The sequence below is a fragment of the Tauraco erythrolophus genome, chromosome 6 (genome assembly GCF_009769465.1).
Source record: "Tauraco erythrolophus isolate bTauEry1 chromosome 6, bTauEry1.pri, whole genome shotgun sequence".
NCBI classification, from domain to species: Eukaryota; Metazoa; Chordata; class Aves; order Musophagiformes; family Musophagidae; genus Tauraco; species Tauraco erythrolophus.
The window spans coordinates 31218783-31245598 of NC_141470.1; the positions used below are offsets into that span (position 1 = coordinate 31218783).

At 41.1% G+C, this 26816-nt stretch overlaps 1 protein-coding gene across 1 annotated transcript; it reads right to left on the bottom strand.

Moving 5' to 3' along the window:
* Positions 1 to 2139: 2139 nt before the first annotated feature.
* On the bottom strand, positions 2140 to 26437 carry LOC104383247 (cytosolic phospholipase A2 epsilon). Its single transcript, XM_086613605.1, has 21 exons — positions 26411 to 26437; positions 26027 to 26110; positions 24646 to 24718; positions 23708 to 23844; positions 20944 to 21075; positions 15795 to 15835; positions 15309 to 15351; positions 14523 to 14586; positions 13777 to 13943; positions 13537 to 13629; positions 13133 to 13170; positions 11844 to 11979; positions 10244 to 10380; positions 8428 to 8650; positions 7636 to 7750; positions 6510 to 6647; positions 5900 to 6007; positions 5242 to 5433; positions 4540 to 4706; positions 3517 to 3697; positions 2140 to 2375 (listed from the first exon to the last, which is right to left on the bottom strand). Exons 1-21 carry the CDS (start codon positions 26435 to 26437, stop codon positions 2140 to 2142), a joined length of 2532 nt encoding a protein of 843 aa, XP_086469731.1.
* Positions 26438 to 26816: the final 379 nt, after the last annotated feature.

The following is a 26816-nucleotide window of genomic DNA, read 5'->3' on the forward strand; positions in this document are numbered from 1 at the left end:
AAAAAAACCCCAAATACATCAGATTTTTAAAACCTCATTTCATTATTTTTTGAAAATAAACTATGAACACAACTGAGCTGTCAGAGTGACATTTTCCTTTTCTTCTTTGCTCACAGAAAACTATTGTTGTCTTGCTGGCAAGGCATAACATCGAATTGTCCAACTAAGGGCAAGAAAAGAAGGTGGAAAACCGGCTTTCTGGTTAAGAAGGTGAGATTGAAAAAGAAAGATTTATCAGTAACTGAGAAAAAGTAGGCTTGACCACCTCAGATCCATGAAAAGGAGATGTAGAGTTTACTGACAAAACAGTATCCTCTTACAAAGGGAGACTTTATCAGTTCGATTCATACTGCAGCAAACTTGACAGGAGATACCTGCTAGTGTTGCCTCCTATTAATGGAACAGATGCACAGAAAAAAAAAGACTGTCTTAGAGGTAACAAAGCATGATGTTATCTCCTGCTTAATAAACAGAGATCGGTGAGACTAGATGACAGAACCCAGTACCTTCTGACCACGGCACATGAGAGGGAGACACAAGACACCACAATCCCAGGGTAATGTGGGCATACTGTCACCATACAGATGGATGCACTTTTTTTTTTTTTATACTCACACCAGTGTAATGAATGAGATGACTGCAAAGGGGAACAGAAAAGACTGATGAGAATATAGACACATAGACAGTAGTGCACTCTGTGTTACTGAGTAAATACCCTGGTGTTTGCAAATAATATTTGGACTTGTAAACCTCTCATTATCATCCTAGTCATCTGCACTCTTAAAAGCAGAGTTTCCTTCCATTTTTCATGCTTCACTGTTGAAGTGGCAGCTTTTCTTTTATCCTTCCTCAAAGGTCATTAGCAAAGCTCACGGATGCCTTTGTTCCCTCAATATTTGATTTCTTGGTATCAGAAACAAGAAGCATTTTTTCCCAGATCAATTTCTTAGCTGAATTGAGGCTGTAGAACTTAATTAAAAAAATATACTTCAATGATTTAATCTTTAAGATTCTTATTTTTAATAAGATTATTTATGGGTACTTAGTATTTGAATGGTAGCTATTACACTGTATGTATATTGCTATATACAAGAGAAAATAACATCTAAGAACAACCAGTTAAATATATTTTCTTAAACAATTATTTATCTAAGACGAGTATGAAAATCTTGTGAACACTCCCCTGTCTGTGTTTTGGATGGCAGTGGGAAAAAAACTGTAGCAGCAGCTACACGCTGACCATCATAACATTGCAGAAGTCAAAGGAGCTGGCATCGCAAATTTTGTTGCCATCACAAACATCTGCGAGCTTGCAGCAGATTGGTGTATGAAGACATGTTTATGGCCAAAGGTTAGGCTGCTAAAACTGTTTTTCCAAAACCCCTAAGTGTAGGATTTGAAACCTTAACTGCTATCCTCAGCTTCAAAATCTACTTGGTAGGCAACAGCTCAGAGAGAAGTTCAGATGAAATGGATGCAGTCAGACGATTTTTATCACATAGTTGGCAGAGAAATCAGGCTGTTATATGCTGATCACTCTGGGGTCAGCCATCAAAAACGTAGACTCAGTGCAGTGACAGCCAAATAGGTAAATTCATTGAAGGTTAGACTTCTGCCTAACAGATGGATAATGAGAAAATAGAAGACATCATGTGCAGTTCCATTCTGTAACTGTTAACCTTCCTTTTCTGGTGCAAATATTTTTGGTGTATGGTTTACTCCTTACTGTCACAAGCAGAGATCTGTGAACAAGGCAAGGCTTTGCTTCATCTTTGCTTTGGTATCTGGTTCGAAGACCACATACCACCAATATTTGCATCTAAATCTTGCACACACTTTTGTGAGGTTGAAATCTCATTCTTATATGGCTGTATATCCAAATAGCACCCTATAGCTCTACAACTGCCTTTCCATTCCCTAAAACAGTAAAGAGAATTTTTAAAAGTAATCTTGAATTGCCAATGACTGCTGGAACCAGTAGCGGTCCTCATACACAGTACTGAATAAAATACATAGTTTTCTTTTTTAACAAGCTAACATGGATGTTCATTCTGTATGGATTCATGTTCCCTGAATATTTATTAGTCTATTACCAAAACATTTATGTATCTCCTTCTGACAAGATTCATCAAAATATACTTAGAATTTAGACAACTGAGGTGACGAGCAGTTTTTAAATTGCTTCTTCCGTTCCACTGCAGTTCGCAAAGCCTGAAGAATTAAATGTTTATTATTCAGGACGTTGTAGTTGCACAGGTTCAGCAACTTGTTGAAATTCTCTTCAGTATACGTAAGGAGACCAGTACCATAGGGATAAATACAGTTGGACACGTCTACTCTTCCCTGCTCCATCTCTGTGGGACTGCGCTCCACATCTGAATTAAGAACATAGCAAAGTTCAACACAGCAATGTTACTGAGGTGGGATACTCTTACCAGGCAATGAAAAGTACACAGTAACAGCCACAAGAAATGGAATTCTCTTAGGAAAATAGTTCAAGATTTAACTGCTGTATAGATATTACATCTGCTGCACTCCTAAAATCCACTACCTTGCTGCTTGACTACAGTCACAGCTGATCCAGAATTGACTGGCAGAACAACTTTTCCATGCAAAATGCTTTCTTCTTTTAATTAAAGTTTTCCATCAGAGTATTTCAATTATGCAGATTTGGAATTTTGTATTTTTAACTTTCCCATTGGGTACTGAGATGACAGCTCCTTATCTATCAACTGGTAGAAAATGACACCAGGAAGCTCCTGGATTAGGAATTTTCCCTCTCAGTGGCTGAGATTTTAAGCCCATGCAGCATGACAAATATGATTCTAAACTACATGAGGTCTTTTTCAATAAGTTGATACATGGATTTTTGTTCAGTTTTTGAGGAAACTTTCCTGGATCATACTAAATTAGCAACAAGAAAATTGGAGTTGATGCATGTAAAAGTATTTGTAAACCGAAATTGAATTTGCCAAGTAGTTTTTATGGTGAAACAAACAAATCACTATTTATTCTACTGCTGAAATAATGAAAATGATCTGGTAAACTTTTCAGAAATGACAGATATCAAAGCAGCTTGTTACCCTGGCAAATCCTTTGCTTCATTATATGTTTTCAGCACTTCCATTCTCAATTTTTTTTTTAATGTAAACAAAGCAACAAGAGGATTCTAGCTTGTTTAACAAAGTAAACATAGTGTCTCATTACAAGACTGTTAAGTGACAGTGTTAGCTACCAGAGGATATAACTTAGTAGCTGCCTCCTGTCCTTTGTTATCAAATGAACACAAACTGTCCCAGATGCCAGATAAGGGGTTTTGTCTCAAGCTACAGCTATTCACACTTTTAATTTTGAAACTCTTCAGTTCATTCCCTGATTAGTTGGCCCACACTGTATCTGCCAAAACAGGGCTGGGAATATGACAACTTAGCCAATTGAGAAGCTTGCCAGTTTTAGAAGAGAAAAACATTCAGTGGATAAACTGGATGTGAAAATGATTGATTAATGCTAACTTACTTGGTGCCTTGTATTTTTGGAAGGTGTCACACACCAGTGGGAAATAGGCCAAGATTGGTGCCTCTAAGCTGTCCTCAAACACATAACATTCCTTCAGGTGTTCCCGGTCTTCCTGGCTCAGCTCTGTGCCAGGGAATGGAATCCCATGTTCCAAACAGTACTCTGAGAATAGGTCCAGTGGCTGGTTCAACAAAGAGAGTGAAACACAAAGAGAGGTTGAAATAAGGCTACCGAGCCCTATAACTGATGTTTTGCTGCACTAGGAAATCTGTGATTGATTTCTGTGTTTACAAATAATGCTAACTATGCAGTGGAACAAGCATATCCTCTTGATTTTAATACATCCTGGGTAACAGAAATTTGATTGATTTGCTAACACTGTACATTTTTTAAAGTAAGATTACTGTTTTCTGACATTTATATGAAATTCAGACAATTTTTGTGATTTAGAGGGCACAGTAGAGGATTTGGATCAGGAAATTTTGATTACACATGATATCTCAGACCACAGGTTCTTGAGTGTTTGTGTTCGGTGCCTCTTACAATCAATGCCTTCATGTCCTCCTACAAATAACTTACACTAATTTCAGTCATATATAGCTCTCAATGTTTCTTCAAACACAGCAAAACAAAAACCTGACTGAAACTTATGCCAACATCAAGAGTCAAATATAAAAGAAAAACTCTGAATTTTCATTCAAAAATAGCAAAATTATGTATTAAATAAATACATTGTAAAAGTTATTTAACTGACTATCGAGAAACTTGGTACCACAACAAGAAATCTGCACAGGTACACAGAATAAGTAATCCTCTACGTGCCTGTGTCCATGCGCGTGTCCCAGAAAGCTACTGAAAATAGCCCCAATAAAGACAGGGACATTATGGTCACAGTGTTGAATGGTATCACTGATACAATCATTTAACTTAATAAAAAACAGATCATTTTCTGAAAAAGAGAAAAGTGTGGTAATTCAATTGCTGGAGGCATACAGATAAAGAATCACTACTTCAAAACTTCACCAGAGTCTGTGATCCTCCGCTGTAATTTAAATGCAAAATGACATCCACTTTCCTCTCCGGCCTCAGAACGGGTGGGCAGCTAGTGTTGATGAAGAAAGCTGTATCTACCAATTTGAGGTAGTCATCCATTTTGTTCAGCTGGTTCGGAGAAGAATCCAGCACTGTGTCTGAAAGTCAAAAATTTATATTATCAATTAATTACTGCAGCGGCAAGTCCATTTTTGTCCAAATCAGCATAACAAGGAAAGAAAGGACAGACCAAACTTATGTTAGTCTTTGACACAAAGCCTACAGCTAAATATTTGTCTTTGACACAATTTTCGCATCTATAGCTCAACTCTGAGATCAGTAAGAGGGAGCAGCTCTGAGACTCAGCTTCATCTAAAGTGATACATTAGGCTGCTTTTTCAACTTGTGCAAATTTGTGGCTATTTAGCTTCAGTGGAAGCTATAAGTCATTCTTCTGCAGCTTTTCCTAAGAAAAACGGAATTCAAGGCAAGCCTGCTGTAGCTTCTCCAAGACAGAAACAAGGATCAGCCGTAAATCATCTGGGCCTCAGCAAAACCAATCCCACAGACATTTTAATCAAATAATATTAATCAAAATTTGCCTTTATGTTAAAACTTGTAAAATATTTGTCCTCAGCAAGTATCAGCACTCAAATCACCTTCAAAGATGCATCCAAAACAATTCACTATTACCTTTCCACATGCAAAAGCTCTTGTTCTCTAAATACTTGTTATGTAACTGCAAGCCCTTGAGGAAATTATGGTAAGTTGAAACCACTGGCCGTCCAGTCATCATTTCTCGAAGAGTATTGGAAAGGTAGCCTTTGGGAATGGATAAGCAAGTTGTCTGTTCATGAGGCTTCTTGGGCAAAACAGGATATTCCTCTGTAGGAAGAATGAGAAGAGGGTATATGTCTGCATTTGTTTAGAGTGTTTCTCTGATACTGATAATAACAAAGAAAGAGGGGCTGGGCAGCCAAACCACTACAGCCTCATCTTCGATGGAGTGCACGCACCAACATGCAGACTGTTCTGGGCAGAGGTGGGTTTCAGTGTCACAGCACCATCTTGTTGTTCCCCATCTGGCCTCTCCCTCCCCATAGGACTCATGGTAACCCTCTCATGACTAACAAAACTCCCCAGGGATGTTGCACAGTGAGCAGTGCAGTTTTTTCCTGTTTTCCAGCACAACTGTTTCTCTTCTGATTCTCCTTCTTTCCCAAAGGCTTGGTGTCCCCTAACCCAGAAACAGGACACAAAAATCAAACCCTTAACCAAATGTCAGGTTTCATGTTTCAGAGAGGAGTGAAGACAACGCAGATGCAAGTGAAAAGTAACCTGAATAACTAACCAAGGTCATGCTCAGTGCCTCGGGTCCATCTGTGCCAGAAGTCCTCCGAATGACCCAAGAGGTAGACGGCATCCATAAAACTCTGGGAAAATATATTACTCCATGTGCCTTGAAAGTTTGGGGAAAAAAAAAAAAAGCCATACTTAATACTGCTTTGAATTTTTAGAGCACAGCTATGGCAATCTACTTGGATTCAATATCTATGGTTGTTTAAATTAGCATTGGTTTAGTTATGAAATATTAATTTTTGTATGAATATCAAGTGCCCTACCTTTCTGCATATTGTCTGCCTTATGACTAGGCCATTTTAGAAACTTGGCTGTTTATAAAAGTCAGACTGTGATTTTAAATACTTCAAAAGATCAGTTCAAATCGGTGTGTTCTGTTTTGGTCTAACCTAAGTTCAGCAAATTAATTGCATTTGTCTCAAGAATTTGCTTCCTCTTTTGTCACTTTTGGCTGGTTCATTTGAGATTTAAATTGCATCAGATACACTACCTGGTGTACTAGTATTGCTACTTGCAGACCAGTAGTTGTTAGATGCCAACTCTATGTAGCCACTCTAACTATGAGGTTATAACAGTGATGTTTTTCTGAGAGAGTAAATCACCTTCCAAGAAGCAGATGCGGGACTCTGGGATCTTCTTCATCAGGCGACCCATGAAGAACTCACTACCAAAATCCTCTGAACGAACGAATGCTCCATATTTCAGGAAACCCACCTCGTAAGGTGTGAACTCCACCCACTCTGCAAATAAGGCATCAAGAAGGACTTATTGCAGACACCTGAACACATGTAAAAATAAATGCTTAGAGAATCAGAAGCTGGAATAACAAGGCCTGTAGCTTCAGCACGTTGGTGAAAGACAGTTCAAACCACCATGTTTTGAAACAAACAGGTGCCCTTTGATGTACTGTGTGTTAGATTGATGAACGCAATGTCCTCTACCAACACTGCGAAAAAACGTTCAGCTTGGGGTTCAGGTCCATTTCTGTATTAGGAAGCAAAACTTGGAGCTGAAAGTCCACCAATTGCTAAGGCCCTGTTCAAGATGTGGTGTTTTTAGTTCTTCAGAGTCAGCAATGACACTAGCTATCATTCATTCTTAGACTCTGATAATCACTGCCTTGTGAAGCTAAAAAAAAACCCTCTGACCAAAACCCACCCAAACCTTGGCTGAACACACCGAGACTGCAGATTGTGCCTAGAAGCAGATGACTGGGTTCAGTTGCAGGACCTCCTGCTTCGTTTGTGCTAGAAAACTCTGTGGAAATAGTGATTAGGATCACTGATCAGGGCATGGAGCCCTGCCCCTCCTCAGATCCCTCCCTGGAGGAGCTGCCTCCCACTCTCACTCCCCCTCCACATCTTCCCTTCTTCTCTCTTCCTTGCCCTCCTCCCCCAGCTTTTCACAGCTCTCTTGGAATACTGCTGCCTGAGCAGGAACCCCAGCAGCTGAAAGAGGCTGTGAGAAGTAGGTGAGGACAAGAGAAAGAAAGACCAGCAGTGGTTGCTCTCAAGGCTACCAGAAAAAGGCATCTCCATTCCTCACAGGGCAGTGTCTTTGCACAAGTATCTCCCTACCATAGTATTAGAAGGCAAGTTTTTCATCCAAGTCAGAAATCAGGTGTGAAGACAGGAAGAAGAAACTATTTAAAAGATTTATTAACTTGGACTTACAGTAAAAACTTTTGGTACTCCTTAGATTTATAGAAGCGTGTATAATAATCATTACCTTTAAAATCCAGTGTGCTAAAGTCATCCTTGACATTGAGGGACAAGTATATGGGCAGTGGATTCTGCCCCTGATTTACTGCCAGTTGCTGATCAGAGAGTTTTTGAGTACTTTCCTGTTTACAAAGAACAGAAGTCATTGTAAGAGATGAACATGATGCATGGACTTAATATGGTATCTAAGCAATGGGACTACTCATGAAACACCTCCTAAACCTCAGCAGATTTTGTTCTGTGTATTTCAGTTGTTTGACCACACAAACATGTTCATGTGTTATCTGTCATTAACCTTCACCAAAGCATAATCACTGATGTTTCTGGGAATTCTGGAATGGAGGATAGAGTGAAAATGTGAGAAACTTGTCTGCGCAGTCACTAGTATATTACTTGCTTTAAGGAAGGATAAAGATATGTAGCTACCTTGGAGGTGCTGGAGATAAAAGTCAACCAGGGCCCATTTCTTTCAATATAGTTTTGTTTGCTGGTATGGCTATCTATTGCTGTGCCTGAACTTAGCTCTGCCAGAGCCACCTCCCTTCTGTATGTTAATAGAATGCTCATTTGATCTGAAATTAAAGATGGAAAACCAGTTTCATAAACACTTTGACTTTTTACATGCTCAGACATTTCCCCTAGATGCTTACATTTTAGGCTTACTGTATTATTTTTCTTCTAAAAAGTCAAAGAAAGAACCCTGAAATTTTGAGAGTCTTTCCTACAACCGAATCCAGAGCTTTAGGCATGAAAAGTTAGAAGGGATAAGGGATGGATATACAATACCACCTGATGCTACCTGATGATGTAGCATACAATCAATGAAGAGTCCCCATAAATCTGTAAAGGACAGCTTGTGCCCCTCTTGCTTTCTTTCACAAAGCTCCTTTTCATAGTATTTCATACGATCCAAGGAGAAACAGGGCAGCTTGCTCTTGGTCACATGTTTCCCGATATCACCAGCTGGCCCTCTGAGATCCTTCTGTGACCAATTCACATCTTCATACAACTTTGCCATGGTCCTGGTAAAAAGAAACACGCTGTGGTTCATCACTGGGTACATGACAATTCACGGGCTTATACCACACATAACTGATTTGTTTCAGGCTATCGTCCTCCAACTTTTACCTTGGAAGAGGAGTTCAAAGCTCAGGTAGAATTTAGATTATGCAACGGTATTTTTGCTGCAGAGGTACAATCAAAATCACCCTAGCTTATTTCTTCTCCGAATCAAACGAATAATAAAGCTACACTTGTAACTTAACACAAGCTTTTACTAAAATTACCCTTTGATTGCCCAGGTTCAAGCCACAGATTCTGTCTGGGGCCGGTTCCTACAGTTGTTTCAGACAACTTCACACAACTCAGTTGTGTGAAACATTAAGGAGTAGCTTAGCTGCAAACATTGCCCTGGACGATGTGAGAGCTCCTGTCCTCGGGCATGCAGCAGGTCCCTTGGCACACAAGGGGCCAATCTGCTTGAGATTTCAGTTCCCAGAGTTTGGGCAGATGCCAGTCATCCCTTCTCATCCTAACCCCGCTTGTTCTAGTTCTGTCTCATGTCTCTCTTTAGAGCAGCTCTCCAGAGGCAAAATGTCTTAAAGCCCTAGACCCCTGCTAGTCATGCAAGGCAGTCAACATTGTCTGCATGACGGTCTGCGTTTCTCAGGGCTTTTCTTCTAAATTCTCCTTTCAAAGCAGCATAAGAGTTGAGCCAGAAGAATATTACAAGAGGATTTCTGAAGTGTTGCATGCAACTAGATAACCCAAGAGACACACAAAGGAAGAGAAAACATTTCCCTGCTTTCATTTCCTCATTGCCCTCAAGCATGCTCAGGGATCTGGTCTGCGTGCTTTTGGAGATTCAAGTCCCCAGGACTTCAGCTGTATTGCTTCTCTTGCATATCTGCAGCATGTTCTCTGACTCATGATTAACATTTGTTTTGTCTGCACTGGCGATCAAAAGCTTTTCTTCTCCCCCAGGAAACAATCCATGATTTTACATTCCCAAAAAAAGGCCAGCTTTTTGACCTTCCAGGCCTTATTCAGTTCCTTGTTGATAGCCATAAATAACCACTTTTCATTCAAAGTAAAACATCAAACACCCCCATCTTAATACAGGAATCTTTTCTGGCAGGTAACTGGTAAATGAAAAACGGAGCAGAGTCATACAGAATTTTAATCAAAAAATAACAACATTTCCCACCCATTCTCTGCACCAGACACCGAGTTTATAACAGAAACAAGTCCAGCCCCCAAGAGAGCCCATAATGTGCAGCATGGCAAAAAGGCATGTATCTGAGCCACGGAATAGCTGCGGGTGGACTTGTCAACTACTCTGATACAGGTAAACCATCCTGGCTTGTGCTCCTTTTTTTAGTTTCTGTAAACACTTCAGTGCAATAATAGAAATATAGTAGCTCTCACTCAATTTGTTTCTTGTAGCTAGAAAAAATAAGGGCTGCAGCACTGAGTAGTCCCATGAAATGAGTAAGCACCAAAAGGAAGTCAAGTCCCAGCATGACGCTGAGTAAAATCCGTCAGCAAGGCAATATGCTTCACCAGGTTATCACTCTGCTAACACAAACAGCAAGTGCCAGCCCAACTCTCCTTACCATGTTGTGGCAGATAAACCACTGATGTATGAGACACAGTCCAAAACACCTAACTCCTGGAGAGCCAGAAGACTACCAAACATAGCTGTCATGGACCGCACTCCTCCTGCTGTGGTCATGACTGCCACCACTGGCACCTGCTCAACACACAAAGGCACAGAGTCATTCATCACCAGATGAAATACAGAAATGATGAGCATGAAGAAAAAGTAGCAGCACCTTGATTCAGGTAGGTTTGGATTCAATTCACCCACTTCTTGGCAGCGCTTCAGTGCGTGTTCGAGTTGTGTAACCTTTGGTGAGACTTAGCGTATGTTGAAAGCATCTTCCTCATCGGTGATGCTTTGCTAAGTTGAAGCTGTAAGCATGGTTCTTGTATGGCATAATATGTTTTCAGATTTGTAAAGAGTCTTTTCAGAATGTTTTTCATTTTTCCTTAGGCATGTCTTTCCCTCAAAACACATTTTAAAATCCTGAGAATTACTGAAATCAGAGGAGCAGAGCAAAAGCTGCCTGCATAATTTTTGCTTTCTCTGAGTTCATATACAACTTTTCCTATTCTCCAGGCAGATGGTGACAAGCTTTATACATTTATTTTAACATTCTCTTTGATACTCAGACTACCTCTCCCTTCCCTGACATCAATGCTATATGTAATTTGATCTTATTTTCCTCAGGGATGCTGCAATTCTGTTAACCATCCTCCCTTTGCCCAATAGGTAATACTTAACAAAAACTGAGACAATATATTTATTCAGTTTTAGGAACATATCTTGTCATTACCTTTAATCTTGCCTTCACTGTATTTTACCATCTACTTGGAGGTTTCTGGTTTTTAATTAATACGACTCAATAATCCCTTATTCTCATTTAATAATAACAAATCCTATTCTAATTGTTATTTAAATTCATGAGCACTTTGACTTGGTTGATGAATGATGTCCTGCACTCGGCATCAAGAGATGGGTGTGTTGGGAGCTGAACAGAGCAGTGGAGGAAACCCCACACAGGCACACTCTTCCAGTTGCAGAAGAGTTTCTCTCTGACTCTTGCTCCAAACGCCACAGCCCCATAACACATTACTGTCCTCCAGCAGCTACCTCTGAGTCTGGGGATCCCCAGGAGAGGAGAAACCAAGAGGTAACACACTGAAAAACATGCAAGAGACGTGCTGCTGCACCAGTGTGCTAAAGGAGAGTTGCAGTCTTCCTCTGTGAGCCTTGGGTAGCAGCAAAGAAGGGGAGAGGTGCCAAACTGGGGAGAAATGATTTCACTCCAAGCAATCAAATTTCACCAAGCTTGGTTATACGTACATTCATCTCAACAAATAATGTTCTTTGGGTGCCCTTAAGTGAGGATGGAGGTAGGCAGAGAATAAAGGAGCTATAACTGACCTCCTGACAGTTCCTCTTTCATCCTCTGTACCAAAAATTCTTGGATATGATCTTAGGTGCTGGTGACAATCTGGCTTATACATTTCAGTCTAGAAGATGTGGAAGAGCTATATGCGTATATATGTGTAGTCATGCAAGAACATTACATCCACTTCTTTTGAAGTGGGACAAAATACTTAAAGTTCCCAAGATACTGTCCCACATACCTCATCTTCTTGCAAGTCTTCATCTAGATGAAGAACATTTTTGAGAGCAGCAGCAACCACTTTCTTCCTTTTACGGATAAAATTCAGCTCCTCTGCACAGAGATCAAAGCCCAATCGCAAATCTAAATTCTTGCAACTAGAGCATAAGAACAGGACAAGACATGTTATCTGTAAGCCGTTTCTAGAGCTACTGCTTGAGACATCAAGCAAAACCAGCAACAATAAACCGTTTCAAAAAAAGGCTATTTCCATGCACATGAAGGTTCCTCTTTGAAAATGAAAGCAGGTATAGGGATATCACAGGCCCTGTATTTCTGCCTTCCTGTGGAGCTTTTAGACCAGAATCATGTCCTGAACTATTTCACATAATCATGAGGAAGATAAATGAATTAAATTCTCTCCTGATGAAAAACAAGGAACATAAATGAATTCAAGCTGTTTCACATTGAACTCTGAAATTTGGACATCTCTTCACATTCTCTTGCTATGTATGTTTCCTGAAGAGCAGAGGGATACTAAGCAGTTACTCAAACTTAACACACTTTAGGCAAAACGACTCTACTGCCATGTTAGGCTTATCTCTACTAAGAACTTGTGCTGTAAATATTTGAGTCAGAAGACACCTCTTAAGTGTATCCCTTCATATCTGTACACGATTATGAACTTCATGTGCATCATTAATTCTGTAACTTCTATTTTCACAGGGCTACTGTTTCAGGGTTTTTTCAGCCAAAAGGTTATTTTTTCCCTACTGTGACTCTTCAATATTCGGTAAAAACCTATTATCATCTAGCTGCGATTAGTGCTTGCAATGTAGCTAACTAATCAGAAGGGGGTAATGTTGTCCTTTGGAAAATCACTGCAAGCCAGTCGATTAATTACTGCCGGCTTGTTTCATTGGAAGGGAACCTGCCGAGGACTAGTAAATGCCTAATGATGTTAGAAATATGTCAGAAATGTGTTACATGTAAACGTGTATGCATTACAGATAAAGGGTACAAGACAGAGGGTTTCTTAAGTATCAAAATTAGGAAGCATCAACATCAGGAAAAACATTGTGACTCCATGATTATCTACCATCTATTCTATGCTGAACTCTTACCAATCAATTTAAAAGCATGTATCATTTTATTAATCCTTGCCCATATTTTAGTCTTCTTTAACCAATTACAATCTTTATTTCTGCTTTCAGAATAAGCTAGTTTAAGCTGTAGCTTTCACCTAAAGATGACACTATGAAAGGATAGGAAATGGTCTAAGCAATCATTCAAATGAAATAAAAGATTTACCCATCTTCTTCCTTCACAGACACCTCATAAGATTCACCCTGAGAATCACGAATGAAAACAACATAAATTTTAAATAGAATTGAAAATTTGCAAAAGCAAGTTTTAAAGTATCAGCAATTATTCAGATATATAGTCTAATGATAAATCTTTGGTCTCTTCTCAGGCCTTTCACACACCATCATCACTAGGATCTTGCTTCTACAATGCTTTTAAAGCAACCAGCAATCCTGAATATGCTAATTTTTCCCTGAATTACAGTTACGCTTTCAAGTGTATGCAAAGTTGAGCATATATATCTCTCAGTTAGTACATTTTTAATAACAAAATTAATAATGGACCAAGTATCACATAGATATAGCTTACACTTGTTCAAATAATTCCAAACACTGCCAAAGGTTACTCACTCTTGTCACTGTCACTTTCTTTCCCATGTCCAGAGAATGGAGAGGCACAGCCAGGGGACTACTTACATCCATTTCCCTCCCAGCTGAGCCATGCTGAATTAAAGTGGGGGAGAAAAAAAACATTATAAGGAGAAAATTGTTTACAACCCATAGGTACAAATCTACCAGAGACAGGCTAATCCATCGTGCTTCTCCCAAGAGTTACTTTAGCTGTTATCACCGTCCACAAGCAAAACATACTCCACAGAAAAAACGCTCCTTTGGCAGCGTCATGTGCAGTCTGGGTTGACTGTGCTTGGTGTAGTGGAACGTGGTGGTTTCAGTGCTTCCCCCTCTGCAGTGAGGACCTATGGAAACAGCCTGGGTTCCTTCATAGGATCCTTTCATTCTGAATGTGAAATCTCTCCCTAAGAACGAGAAGCAGACCACAGAGAAACGTTAACTGCATCTAGCCCCGAAAAATCACAAATTAAAACACCTTAAGTAAAGTTTCAGCTTTAGTGCAGTCAACGTTGATTTGGGCCACCATGTTTTTCCTCCCCCATAATCAGTGTGAACAAAGGCCAGACTGAATAAGCAGCAAAAAGCCAGTGCAGCACTACAATTTCTCCCCTGCCAAGTGATGAGAGCACGTGGTAGACTAGAGGATGCCACAAGCAGTGTTCACACCTCCCGTAGACTTTCCACTCCTGATAGTTGTCTCCCCTCTTTTGCTTTGCGGTCTCATCACAGGTATCTCAGTTCCATCCCACTGCAGGCATGTTTCTGAGTCTCTCAACCACCTCCACAGTTTTCCTTAAGCTACACAGTCACACCATCTCCAGAGGATTTTCATTATCAGCAAGTAGGTAATTCAGGAAACATCTCAATCCCTGAGCAGACGTGATACAAACAGAGACTAAAACAGATCAAATGTTTATCTAGATTCAGCTGCGTCTCCCATAGCACAACAAGCCATGACAAATGATTGAAATCAATAACCTCACTTGTGTAAGGGCTCTTCATTTTTGTTTCATTCACATGTACTTCCAAACAGGAAACTTCACGGGCCTGGAAGAGATAAGCAATAAAATCAGCAGTCACAGAAACAGTTCAGGATCCTCACTGGGGATCTAGGGGTCCTGCAGAAACACCAGGCTTGCTCATGATGTCCTGTGAACGTGAAGAAATTGCAGAGGCTGATTTTCTTGTATAAATCATGCAAGCAATACTGTGGCAAAGGGAGCTAAGATAGTTAGGGATCTGTCCCATTAAATTTAAAGACCATTCAGGCCCCTACGATTAACACAAGAATTTTTTCTCCACATCTAGGCCACTTTAACTTTTGTCAACAGAAAAGCGACCTACAACTCTGCAGAACAACTGGACAGATGGGTCTCTACTTTAATACCTTTGGGATGAAGCTGAAACTTCCGAAAAGAGTGCTGCATAAGAGGAAGTAGCAGCACAGGAGCATCGCACATTACTTTGGACATGGTGTGAAAAGAGCCTTCAGCTCCAAGGTAGATGTTCAGTAATAAACTCTGCAGTGACACTGGACTCACACGCTTCCTTATTCACTGCCATTTCATCAGTGAGCAGCCCACTGGCACTCTGGTACAGCACTGGTACAAGCTTCTCCCAACACAGAATGCACTACAAGCATGACCAAATTCAAAACTTTACAATCACACTTGTGTCTCATCCGAAAAAGAGTAAAGATTATGCCTAAAGGTATAGTTCTTCCAACTGCATCCTTCATAAGAACATAAGCATAAAAAAAAACCAATTACCACTAGTACGCCATTAGTAATGATGTTCTCAGATACGCCTGGACTGAAAAGCAAAAATGAAAAGGTTTATTTAAGAGTGGGTATATAAGTAATAATATTTCAAATGCAAATAGTTCTCTGAGCTCAGTTTTTCTAGCTGTCAAATGCCATCAACACTTTTTTCACCTCCATCTCATGCTCACTGCCAGATCACAGCCCCATAGCTCCCAGGGAACACCTCCCTCTTTCTTACCTGATCTGATCAGCATCATCTCTCCTTAGGCTGAACTACAAAACAAACACTCACCCTCAGCTCATAGTAAAGTGAGACTGTCACTCAAGAAGGGATTTCACCAGATTCCGGAGAGAAAAGCAACCATGGGGGAAATGTCAGGATGGTATGTCTGAGCACAGGTACTTGCAGCCCCTTCCCCAGTGCTTTATTACCACTCTCTAAAATGTAAAGCTTTCTGACAACAAATTATGTAACATTTAGGCTTTACTCACATGTTTTCCAGTAGAAATTCCACTTCTAGTTCTTCCTGATTCTGAAAATAAGATTTATTTTTCATTTAAGAAAAATGAATGAGTAAACTTTTTTCTTTGCTCGAGCTCTGATGATTTTATATGATTTTCTCTTGCAAGGTTTTGCTGTTCCCACACCCTCTGCATCATAATGTAAACAGACAGAGCCTTCTTTGGCCACCCTTTCATTTCATGTCTCTCCACTGCTTTACTGTTTACAAACCACCTGTCTCTCCAAGGGGAAGAACCACCTAAGTATCATGAAATAGGAGGTGAAGATCCCATTATTAATTTTTTAGCAGCATGACAGGTGAGTCAATCAATGCCGAAGAAAGGAGGTATAACAGGTAAACAATATGGGAGAATATACTTGAGAATAAATGGAACTAGGTGGTGAGTATATCTGGGTTAAAACAAGAGAATTTTCAGAGTTTAGTGACGAAACATAAAAAAAGCAGGAGAGGAGAGCAACTCAGAAAATGAAGGGATCTGCTTGGTAGAGTACCATGGGATAAAGCTCTGGAGGGAAGAGGAGCACAAGAAAGCTGGTTAATATTCAAGGATCAACTCCTCCAAGCTCAGGAGCAATGCACCCCAACAAAGACAAAGTCTGGCAAAAACACCAGGAGGCCTGCGTGGATGAACAAGGAGCTCCTGGACAAAGTCAACTACAAAAAGCAAGCCAACAGAGGGTGGAAGCAAGGATGGGTAGCCTGGGAGAATACAGAGAAACTGTCCAATCAGCCAGGGATCAGGTTAGGAAAGCCAAAGCCCTGGTAGAATTAAATCTGGCCAGGAACATCAAGGGCAACAAGTAAAGCTTCTATAGGTATGTCGGTGATAAAAGGACTAACGAAAATGTAGGCCCTCTCCGGAAGAAAATGGGAGACCTGGTTACTCAGGATATGGAGAAGGCTTGAGGTACTCAGTGACGTTTTTGTCTCAGTCTTCACTGGCAAGTGCCCTAGTCAAGCTGCCCAAGTTGCAGAAGGCAAAGGCAGGGACTGGGAGAATGAAGAACTCCCCACTGTAGGAGAACATTAGGTTCGAGACCATCTAAGGAACCTAAAGGTGCACAAATCCATGGGACCTAATGAGGTGCACCCACAGGTCCTGAGGGAACTGGCAGATGAGGTTGCTAAGCCACTACCCATCATATTTGAGAAGTCATGGCAGTTCAGTTTCCACTGGCTGGAAAGGGGAAACATAGCCCCCATTTTTATAAAGGGGAAAACAGAAAGACCCGGGGAACTACAGGCCAGTCAGTCTCAACTCTGTGCCCGGCAAGATCATGGAGCAGATCCTCCTGGCAAGTATGCTAAGGTACATGGAAAAGAAGGAGGTGATGGGTGACAGCCAACATGGCTTCACTACGGGCAAATTGTGCCTGACAAATATGGTGGCCTTCTACAATGGGGTTACAGCATTGATGGATAAGGGAAGAGCAACTGACATCATCTACCTGGAGTTGTCCAAAGTATTTGATACTGTCCCACATGACATCCTTGTCTCTAAATTGGAGAGACATGGATTTGACGGATGGACCACTTGGTGGACAAGAAATTGGCCGGATAGTCACACTCAAAGAGTTTTGGTCAACAACTCGATGCCCAAGTGGAGACCAGTGACGAGTGGTGTTCCTCAGGGGTGAGTACTAGGTCCAGCATTGTTTAACATCTTTGTCGGCAACACGGGCAGTGGGATTGAGTGCACCCTCAGCAAGTTTGCTAATGACACCAAGCTGTGTAGTGTGGTCAACACACCAGAGGGAAGGGATGCCATTCAGAGGGATCTTGACAGGCTTAAGAAGTGGGGTCATGTGAATCTTGTGAAGTTCAACAAGGCCAAATGCAAGGTTCTGCATGTGGGTCAGGGCAATCCCAAGCACAAGTACAGGCTGGGAGGAGGATGGATTGAGAGCAGCACGGAGGAGGAGGACTCGGGGGTCCTGGTTGATGAGAAGCTCAACATGAGCCGACAATGTGCACTGGCAGCCCAAAGTCAACCATATGCTGGGCTGCATCCAAAGACGTGTGGCCAGCAGGTCAAGGGAGGTGATTCTGCCCCTCTACTCTGCTCTCGTGAGACCCCACCTGCAATACTTCATTCAGCTCTGGGGTTCCCAACATAAGGAGGACACGGAGCTGTCGGTCCAGAGGAGGGCCACGAAGATGATGAGAGGTCTAGAGCACCTCTCCTATGAAGACAGGCTAAGAGAGTTGGAGTTGTTCAGCCTGGAGAAGAGGAGGCTTCAGGGAGATCTTATAGCAGCCTTCCATTACCTAAAGGAGGCCTACAGGAAAACTGGAGAGGGACCTTTTACAAAGGCATGCAGTGATAAGACAAGGAGCAATGGCTTTAAACTGAAAAAGGGTAGATTTAGATTAGATATAAGGAAGAAATTTTTTACAATGAGAGTGGTGAAGCACTAGCATAGGTTGCCTGGAGAATCTGTGGATGCCCCATCCCTGGAAGTGTTCAAGGCCAGGTTGGATGAGGCTTTGAGCAACCTGGTCTAGGGGAAGGTGTCCCTGCCCATGAGGATTGGAACTAGATCATCTTTAAGGTCCCTTCCAATCCAAACCTTTCTATGATTCTGTGAAAATTGCAAGGGGGAAAGGAAGAAGAAAGACGAGGGAAGACTGAAACTGTGAAGGGGAATGAGGAAAATTACTTACAAGGGCCAAATCAAGATGAAAAAGGGAGAAGAGCATAAGAGCAGGGAACAGCAACAGAAAAGATTAACATACCAATAACACAAGAGAGACTGAGTAACTGTATTATTTTACTGCAGCCATTTGCTGGATCAGTCTGCATGGGACACAGCCAGTCCAGGAAATACCACACAAAACTGTATATCAGAGAGATCTTCTGTATCACTCACAAGGAGGAAAACACTAATTAGGGAAGGATATAAATCTCTTTCTGACAAGTGACCGTAAAATTTTTCGTTCATATTCAGAAGAACTAACCTTTACTGCCAAATATCCCTTCTGTCTGGCTGCACAGCATTCTTTAACTTTGTGAAGAGACTGTGAAAACTATGCCAAGTCTGATAGTGTAGCTGCCAAGGTAAAATCATCACTACAATAAAGATGAAAAGTGAGTATTTGTGTATTTATGAGTTCTAGTCCGTAAATGAGACATCTCAGGCGGCTTCTCTGAGAGCTGATCTGTGCCACGTAACCCAGCAGCAGGTGCTTCTGAATGCTTATTTCTCTCAAATGAAATGAGAATTAGGGTGGTTGCAACAGAAGGCTGAGGGATGGATTTTAGAAAGCAGTCACATTACAGAGATGCAAGACAGACTTTATCAAGCATCAGATCGTGATCAATCCATACCATCCAAACTCCCTGACAATCTGTTCCAGCATTGTCTAAAGAACAGCAAAAACAACGTTCGAGAGACCCTGACTGGTAACACCTGCCTAATTGTGCCTGCCTTATGTTCCCATCCTTCTTATGCTGTTGTACGCACACTTACATTATATTTCTATCAAGTCCCATTGACATTTTTGTGGGTGAAAAACCTGGAGTAAAGCAATGGAAAGACTTGTTAGACCACGCAGTGAGCAAGAGGCACAGCAGGAAGCAACCCTGATGCTCTGACATTACCCATCCAGCCTCCTCAGCCCTCCTTTTGAGATACCTGGGTAGATGAAAGAAATCATTATGGGCAGAGGTGGCGGTACTACCTATTATTAAGGTTGCTCAGCATATTCCATTACTAAATCACTTTAAAAAAAAATATTTAACCCTAAGCATTCAAATAATCCATGTACAGACCATAATCTGTGATGTCTCATGGGCACCTGAGTAGATGTTGTGATTTGAATAAAGACGGCCTGACCAAGACGTTCCTGAGACACAACTCACCTTGTCTTATCTCCCCAAATTCCACTTTGCCAAGCCAATGGGTTAAGCCAACTCTGCATATGCCTCAGAGCAAACTCACAGCTTGAATCACACCTCAAACGATCTCAGTCACATGAGGCTTTTTCTAAGGAAAGCTGTAGCCAGCTGGAGCAGGTATATTGAAGTCCTTAGTAAGGATTGGCTTTCTGGAAAAGGAGTTAATAAACACTCTCCAAAGCAATAGTAATATAAAACACAGGCAGGAGTGTTTTCCGGACAGCCTGCCTGACACAGTGGTTTAGAAATAAAAGAGCATACACAATTCCTAGGAACTATAAACTCAAGCCCTTGTCAGAAGCGTGAGAAAGCCCTGAAGTCTCATTACTACTCAACCTCCAAGCAGAGAGGTGTTATATTTCATGGGAAGTACTCTGACCACATATTTTGCTCTCTTAAAAGATGGATGTGATCTCAGCAATTTCATCCACCAAACATTTCATAAGAAACTCTTTATCCCTTCTTTAATCCAATCAAGTACAATATTCTTTGAGACATATGCAGCAAATAAAACTCCTGGGTCACACACTGACCTAGAAGAAAAGAATAAAATACTGAGGAGATTCTCATTCATCAAGTCCTATTTATGCTGTGCTGGCTCAGCCCCACTGAAAGAGATTTGTAACCCTGTAACAGAAGATCATAAACAGACGTGCTGAGAATTTTTTTTTTTTAAGTTGTTGTTTACCAGAAGGAGGAAAAAACCCCGAGATACTTTCATGACAATATATAATAATTTACGAAATATATTGCCTTAAAGCACAGAACAAAACCCCTGGTGAAGCTGAGAGTAGGTACCCCTAGTGAGCTACTGGCCAAAGAGTCAGGACAGCTGCCCAGAAAGGGGACCAGGTTTGTTCCCATCCCTGCTCTGTCAGTCTCCCACAACAGCAAAGAGATCTCTAACAATCAGCTTCTTCATTTTTGACTCTTGCTCTCTCTGTTCTTTTTCAAAAAATATTTTTGAAATATCAAAAAACAAATTCAGACAAAGAAAGCCATTTTGCATTTGATTGCAACCACAACAGAGGGGTGAGTGTTTCTGACCCTGCCTAAACCCTGAGCATTTCACTTTGTGCTCTTATAAGGTCCTTTTATCAAAGTCTTTGTGTGTGAGAACAACTCTGATGTTTAATATAGGCAGTAACTTGGGACAAAATTGTGACCAAGGGTATTATTTTATCTATCCACCTAATTTCACTCATCTTTCATTTCTCACCTCTGGATTCAACTCAAAATTCAGGTGAGCTTTTTCTCCAAGTTGGATTTTAGCTACATCAAAGCGAACAGTCAAAAGTTGGTCATCTGGTGTGTAAGTATCCTCATCGCAGACTGTCAGCTCCAGGATGTTCTGAGGAGAGAGGCAGAGAAGGATGTAAATGACACATTCTGGGACTACTGACCCCAAAAGGAAAGTCGAAGCAAGAGTCAGTATGCAGCCCTCATGTTGTTCAACGCAGACAGACTCCTGCGACAGCATGGACCCAAGTTCACAGGCCCTGTGGCTCAGGCTGCAAGGTCAGGGACTAAGCCTAGAAGAAATAGATCATCAGATTTGGCAACGAACAAGAGCTCAAAAGAAAAGCAGCATAAGTGACACGCATGATGGTAATATGCACTGGACAGAGTAGAGATTACACACGCTGTTCATCAGATCCTTTGTGGATTCAAAACTACTATCTGGAGAAATTGATGTATCAGCAGAAAGCAATAACAGAGGGCAAACTCTTAGCCCTATACAAAAGGAAGGTAAAGCACATTAACAAACTCTTCCAACGAGATTTAAGTTGTATTTATTCGCCCTGCAATTCCTCAGGGCTCAGATTCCCCATAGCAGCGTGAGAAGATCGACCCCTCGTCTAGATTTTGTATCACTCGCACTCTGACTGCAAATATTTTTCTGCTAACTCTACAAACAATTTAAGTTTTTTACAACTGCTCTGGGACAGAAAGAATCATTCAACTTTATTCCAGACTATCCATAACCTTCTGAGCTTACACTCATTCAAAGTATGGGATAGACATGGTTCTATTATAAGTCTGTAAGTTAGACGTACAGTTTGCTTTCTCCTAGCCTGTTAGGCTTTTGAAAATCATAGAATCATAGAATGGTTTGGGTTGGAAGGTGTCCTAGTTTTAGCTGGGACAGAGGTTTTTTTTTTAACAGCTAGAAAAGCTCCATGTTTTGGTTTTACTCAGAGGCTCACTCTGAGAAGAACGCTGATAAGCTGCCAAGGACTTTTCAGTGTGCCGGAGTGCAGAAGCACAGCGGGATAAGGGGGGAGCACAGATGGGACAAGGGGGACACGATTCCCCTTGTGATTTGTGTGGAACTTAAGACTGAGGGCCAAACTGGCCAATTAGTATTCCATATCATGCAGCGTCATGCCCAGTATAAAAGCGAGGGTCAGCCGGGAAGAAGGGCTTTTGCGCTTTGGCTCTTTCGCGCTTGCTGTGTTTTTCGCTCTATTGCTTTTCTTTTTTTTTTCTTTCCTCTCTCTCTCCCAGTACTCGCACTCTCGGAGTACTATCTCTCCCTCTCTGCCCCTCTCTATTTCGGGGCCTCGCGTTCGTCCGGGATTTGCAGTTTTCGGGACGAGACGGGCTTCGCATACGAGGGGGTGGTGAGCACCTACATTGTATTAAATCATCTGTATTAAATCACTCTTATCTCAACCCACGGGTTTCACGTTTATCCTTTAATTCTCTCCCTCATTCCTGGGGGTGGGGGAGGGGGAGTGACCGGCTGTGTGTGGCGGGGGCGGTTCAACCTAACCCACGACAGAAGGGACCTCAAAGATCTAGTTCCAACCCCCCTGCCATGGGCAGGGACACCTTCCACTACACCAGGTTGCCCAAAGCCTCATCCAGCCTAGCCTTGAACACTTCCAGGGATGGGGCATCTACAACTTCTCTGGGCAACCTGTTCCAGTGATGGAATGGTTAGTATTAAAAAAAAAAAAATGTTTAAGTTTTTAAAAAACAACATTAAGTTATGGTACTTTTTAAAATTTTGTGCTGGTTTTGGCTAAAGTAGAGATAATTTTCATAGTAGCTAGTATGGGGCTATATTTTGGATTTGTACTGAAAACAAGGTTGATAGTGCAGAGATATTTTTGTTATTGCTGGGCAGTGCTTATACAGCCAAGGCTTCTTCTGCTTCTCACACCACCCCCACCAGCAAGCAGGCTGGGGGTGCATGAGAAGTTGGGATGAGACACAGCTGGGACAGCTGATCCCAACTGACCAAAGGGATATTCCATACCACATGACATCATGCTCAGCATATAATGCTGAAGGAAGAAGGAGGAAGAGGAGAACATTCAGAGTGATAGCGTTTTTGTTCCCAAGTCACCATTACACATGATGGAGCCTTGCTTTCCTGGAGATGACTGAACACCTGCCTGCCCATGGGAAGTAGTGAATGGATTCCTTGTTTTGCTTTGCTTACATGTGCAGCTTTCGTTTTACCTATTAAACTGTCTTCATCTCAATTCACAAGTTTTCTCACTTTTACTCTTCTGATTCTCTCTCCCATCCCACCAGGGAGGAGTGAGTATAAGGCTTAGTTGCTAGCTGGGGTTAAACCACAGCAAATTTACCAATGGAATCACTGATACTGTGTAAAGCTTGGGGCAACATACAGCAAAAATACCTTTACAGTTGTGTATCAGAGAAAATAACTAATCCTCTAAAGAGTTTATGAATCCTCCCATCCAATTCATGGGGTTCTAGTGCTTAGAAGATGACAGAGACCTACCAGGGCACCAGAGAATCCATACCAAGGCTTGCTTGGTAGGAAACAGTACCTCTCATGCTGTATCTGATGCTTTCTGTGTCTTTCTGTTACTGTCCTATTCCTCACTATAACTGAGTTCAAGAATCTATGTGAGCCTCAAGGGTCTCTTACAGAGTCTGCACATGGCAGGTGAAGACATCCCCTTTAGAAAGCATCTGCTCACTGTCACAGGTGCAGATCCTACCTTTACTTCACTTTGTATCATGAAGTGGAAAGTTTCATTCCAGACAGGGTTTCTGCAGTTGTGTACAGTCCTTGTCCGGGCTTCCCGACACGAAGCTGTTGGCAGCCACAGCTTCACATAGCAATCAGTTTTGCTCACTGTGTTAACAAAAAGATGCATGATTAGTACAGCAGTACTTTTTTTATTATTTCTTTTGCCAAGTCAGGAGAAAAAGGATTAACCTCTAAGGAGTCCTAAATATTTCATTTGACCCAAAACAAAAACATTCTGGGTCTGGAGTTATTTAACTTTTCTATCTACGCTTACGTCAATTCCAAACCAAAGTAAATTTTAAACCACTGATTCTCTTTGGTAACAAAAGCCAAAATATTCAATTTCAGCAGTACTAAACTGAAGTATGCTGTTTTTTCTGATATTTTAATTCTGATTTCAAATATTTGCTAGGCTCCTAGCAAATTCATATATGTCTTCGCTTCCTGAACCTTCACTTTTTGAAAACAACGAAGAATTTAGTTTTGGGGATTTTTTTACTTGGTCCTAATTGTGACATACAAGTCATCCACAGCCAAATAGCAACGAACACAAACAGAGCAGCACCCAACACAACTACTGAAGACACTTTCAGAAGGGAAATGGGCAACCTGTGGATAAAGGGGCACTGAAGAGTTAGGGGGGAAAGGGAAATATCACAGAGTAGCTGGCGAAGGGAAGGATAACTTCTTACTCAACATAGAATTTCTATTCTATTTCATGCCTATTGTTAATTGTTTTCTAAATTATTTTAATTGAGTTTAAATGAAAATGAACACAGATACAACTTTTTCAGCCAAAAGACCTGAGAGGCTACTGTAATCCAAGCAGCAGGTGTACAAGAACATTAAATTCAGGTGACAGTGATTTTCTTGCTAACTTACAAACGTACCATGAGTGATACTTACACAGATCTGCTTTGCGGAGGTTTCTCATGCTTATAATTTTTACAGCAAGCCAACAAAACTGAGGCACTTCTGGCTGCAGAACAGTGAGGAAAGAAACCTTAATTATTAGCAAATAACTCAGATATAACTAATACAACCTATCCTATAGCACAGCAAAGGAGAAGAACTTGGAAAATAAATAACCATAGGCCATTCTTTTATTAATACAGTGAATATGCTCTCATTTTAATTATTTGAGACAATTTCTGAGAATAAATTCTTTCTTGTGATTTGACACATTATAGTGTCAGATTTCAGCTATGTTTACTAACCAGTTGTGTTTAAGATTAAGATTTCTAAAGATTTAGGTTTTGAAGGTTAAGTTTTAATGCAAGGAGTAGTAAGAAATATCACAGGATAATTTTCACAAAAAAAGATATCACAATTGTCCCTGTAAAATCCAGCTACCATCAAACTACAGGGTTTGCTCCTCAAATTCCAAGCTGAGTGCAACAGATACAGCAGAACACTTTCCAGTGTGCTGGCTTGGGGATCATGGGATGCCTCCTTCCTCTGGCAGGAGCTGCTGCCCATCTGCCACATAACATTTCTTCAAAACATGACAGATAGCCTCTTTTTTATAATGCCCCAGTCGAGATATCACTGTAACTGGCCAATCTGGCTGTGGGATCCATAGTGCTAGCAGGTCGTGAGTTCACTGCTTTCCCAGATCCAGCAGAGTTAGCCTCATACTTCTGCACGGAATATGGCTAGGGAGCACGTTCAGGAAACTTAGGGCAGAAAAACTACCTCATACAATTTTTAATTTTTTTTAAACTATAATTTAACATTATTTCAACCAGCCATTACTCAGAAAAGGGAATAATTTTTTACATATCCAGTATGTACCACATTCAGTACACTCTAACACCTTTTACCAGTTCAGTTTCATAAAAATTAGCATTCGGAATTATTTTAAGTGACAGACACTGAATAATCCATTTATCTGCTGATCTGCCTCCATAAAGCAAAAGAAAAACAACTTGAAGAATGACCCTTAGGTGTTATGAGGTTTGAGTACCATCATATAGTGATGTAACAGTAAAATCAAGACTAAAATCCAGCTCTCCCAGTTCCTTGCCCAGCATCTAAACCACAAGTTCATCACCTACCTCACCTTCCCAACCCTCGAGTCAAAGCGAATGTTTTCCACTGTAGAGAGCACACTCACAGAAGAAACAAACATACCCTTAACTAACTGTTAGAAAATATCACCTCTCATAATAACAGTTAAGCTCAGGGAGAGATGGGAAAGGCCGATGGAAGACTGCAGGTAGCACGACCGCTGTTCATACCCGGCAGCCCTCTCACTGCAACCCAAACGCTGCCCTCTATACAGTACCTCATCTTCAGTGCTGTGAGGTTTTCCATGATTCCTCCTCCTGATTCCAATCTTCCTGTGCGGGTTTGCTCGGATGAACCGATCCTGGAGACAAGGAGCCAAGAGAAGATCCAGTAATGAATCCCAGCAGTCAACAATTCCTAGTTTTCAGCTTCTACTCACACTGACCACAGCAATAGCAGGGGGCTCTATCATTTCTGCTCTTCATGATAGAGTACATCTCCATCTCACCAAGACCATCTATCTGCTGCTCTTACCAATAAATCTGCCCCTGCAGACCTTATTGATGTTTAAGGATCAAAATTCCCCATGCATTTGCTTTTGATTAATCTCATTCAAGATAGTCAAACAGAACCTCCTGGCCCACTGCTCATTTTCTCTTACCAAAGGTAAATAGGCTGATGATCCCATCAATATCTCTGTTTCATAAAAGGCAATACTATAATGGTCCAGTCTGTTACGTCTCACAGCTGGCAGATGCTCCTGGACCACGCTATTATTGAACCAACTGAGGCAGGGAAGAAGAGCTGTATAGATTGACTCATAGCTCCACCTCCCACTGATTTCAAAAGCATAAATTATGCACTTGTTCTGTGCCACACGAAGATTTTTTTTCTACCAGAGTGATTTAGGGGAACAGAGGAGATGGGTCAAACATTTTATCATAGGCTAATCGAAAATAAAATAGATATCCACCAACATAAGATTTGAATAAGCACACACAGAGGGATATCCTCACAAACTAGAGAAAACCTATCAGAACTACTGATATCTACTGTTATTTTCCCTA

What these genes read in the sequence shown, in the direction of transcription:
- LOC104383247 (XM_086613605.1), bottom strand. Translation starts at nt 26,437, where the DNA reads ATGGGATCATCAGCCTATTTACCTTTG. An exon ending in TCTGTGAAGGAAGAAGATGG is followed by an intron (nt 11,980 to 13,132) that starts GTAAATCTTTTA and finishes CTTATGCTCTAG; the next exon opens with TTGCAAGAATTTAGATTTGC. An exon ending in GCGGAGGATCACAGACTCTG is followed by an intron (nt 3,698 to 4,539) that starts GTGAAGTTTTGA and finishes TTGTTGAACCAG; the next exon opens with CCACTGGACCTATTCTCAGA.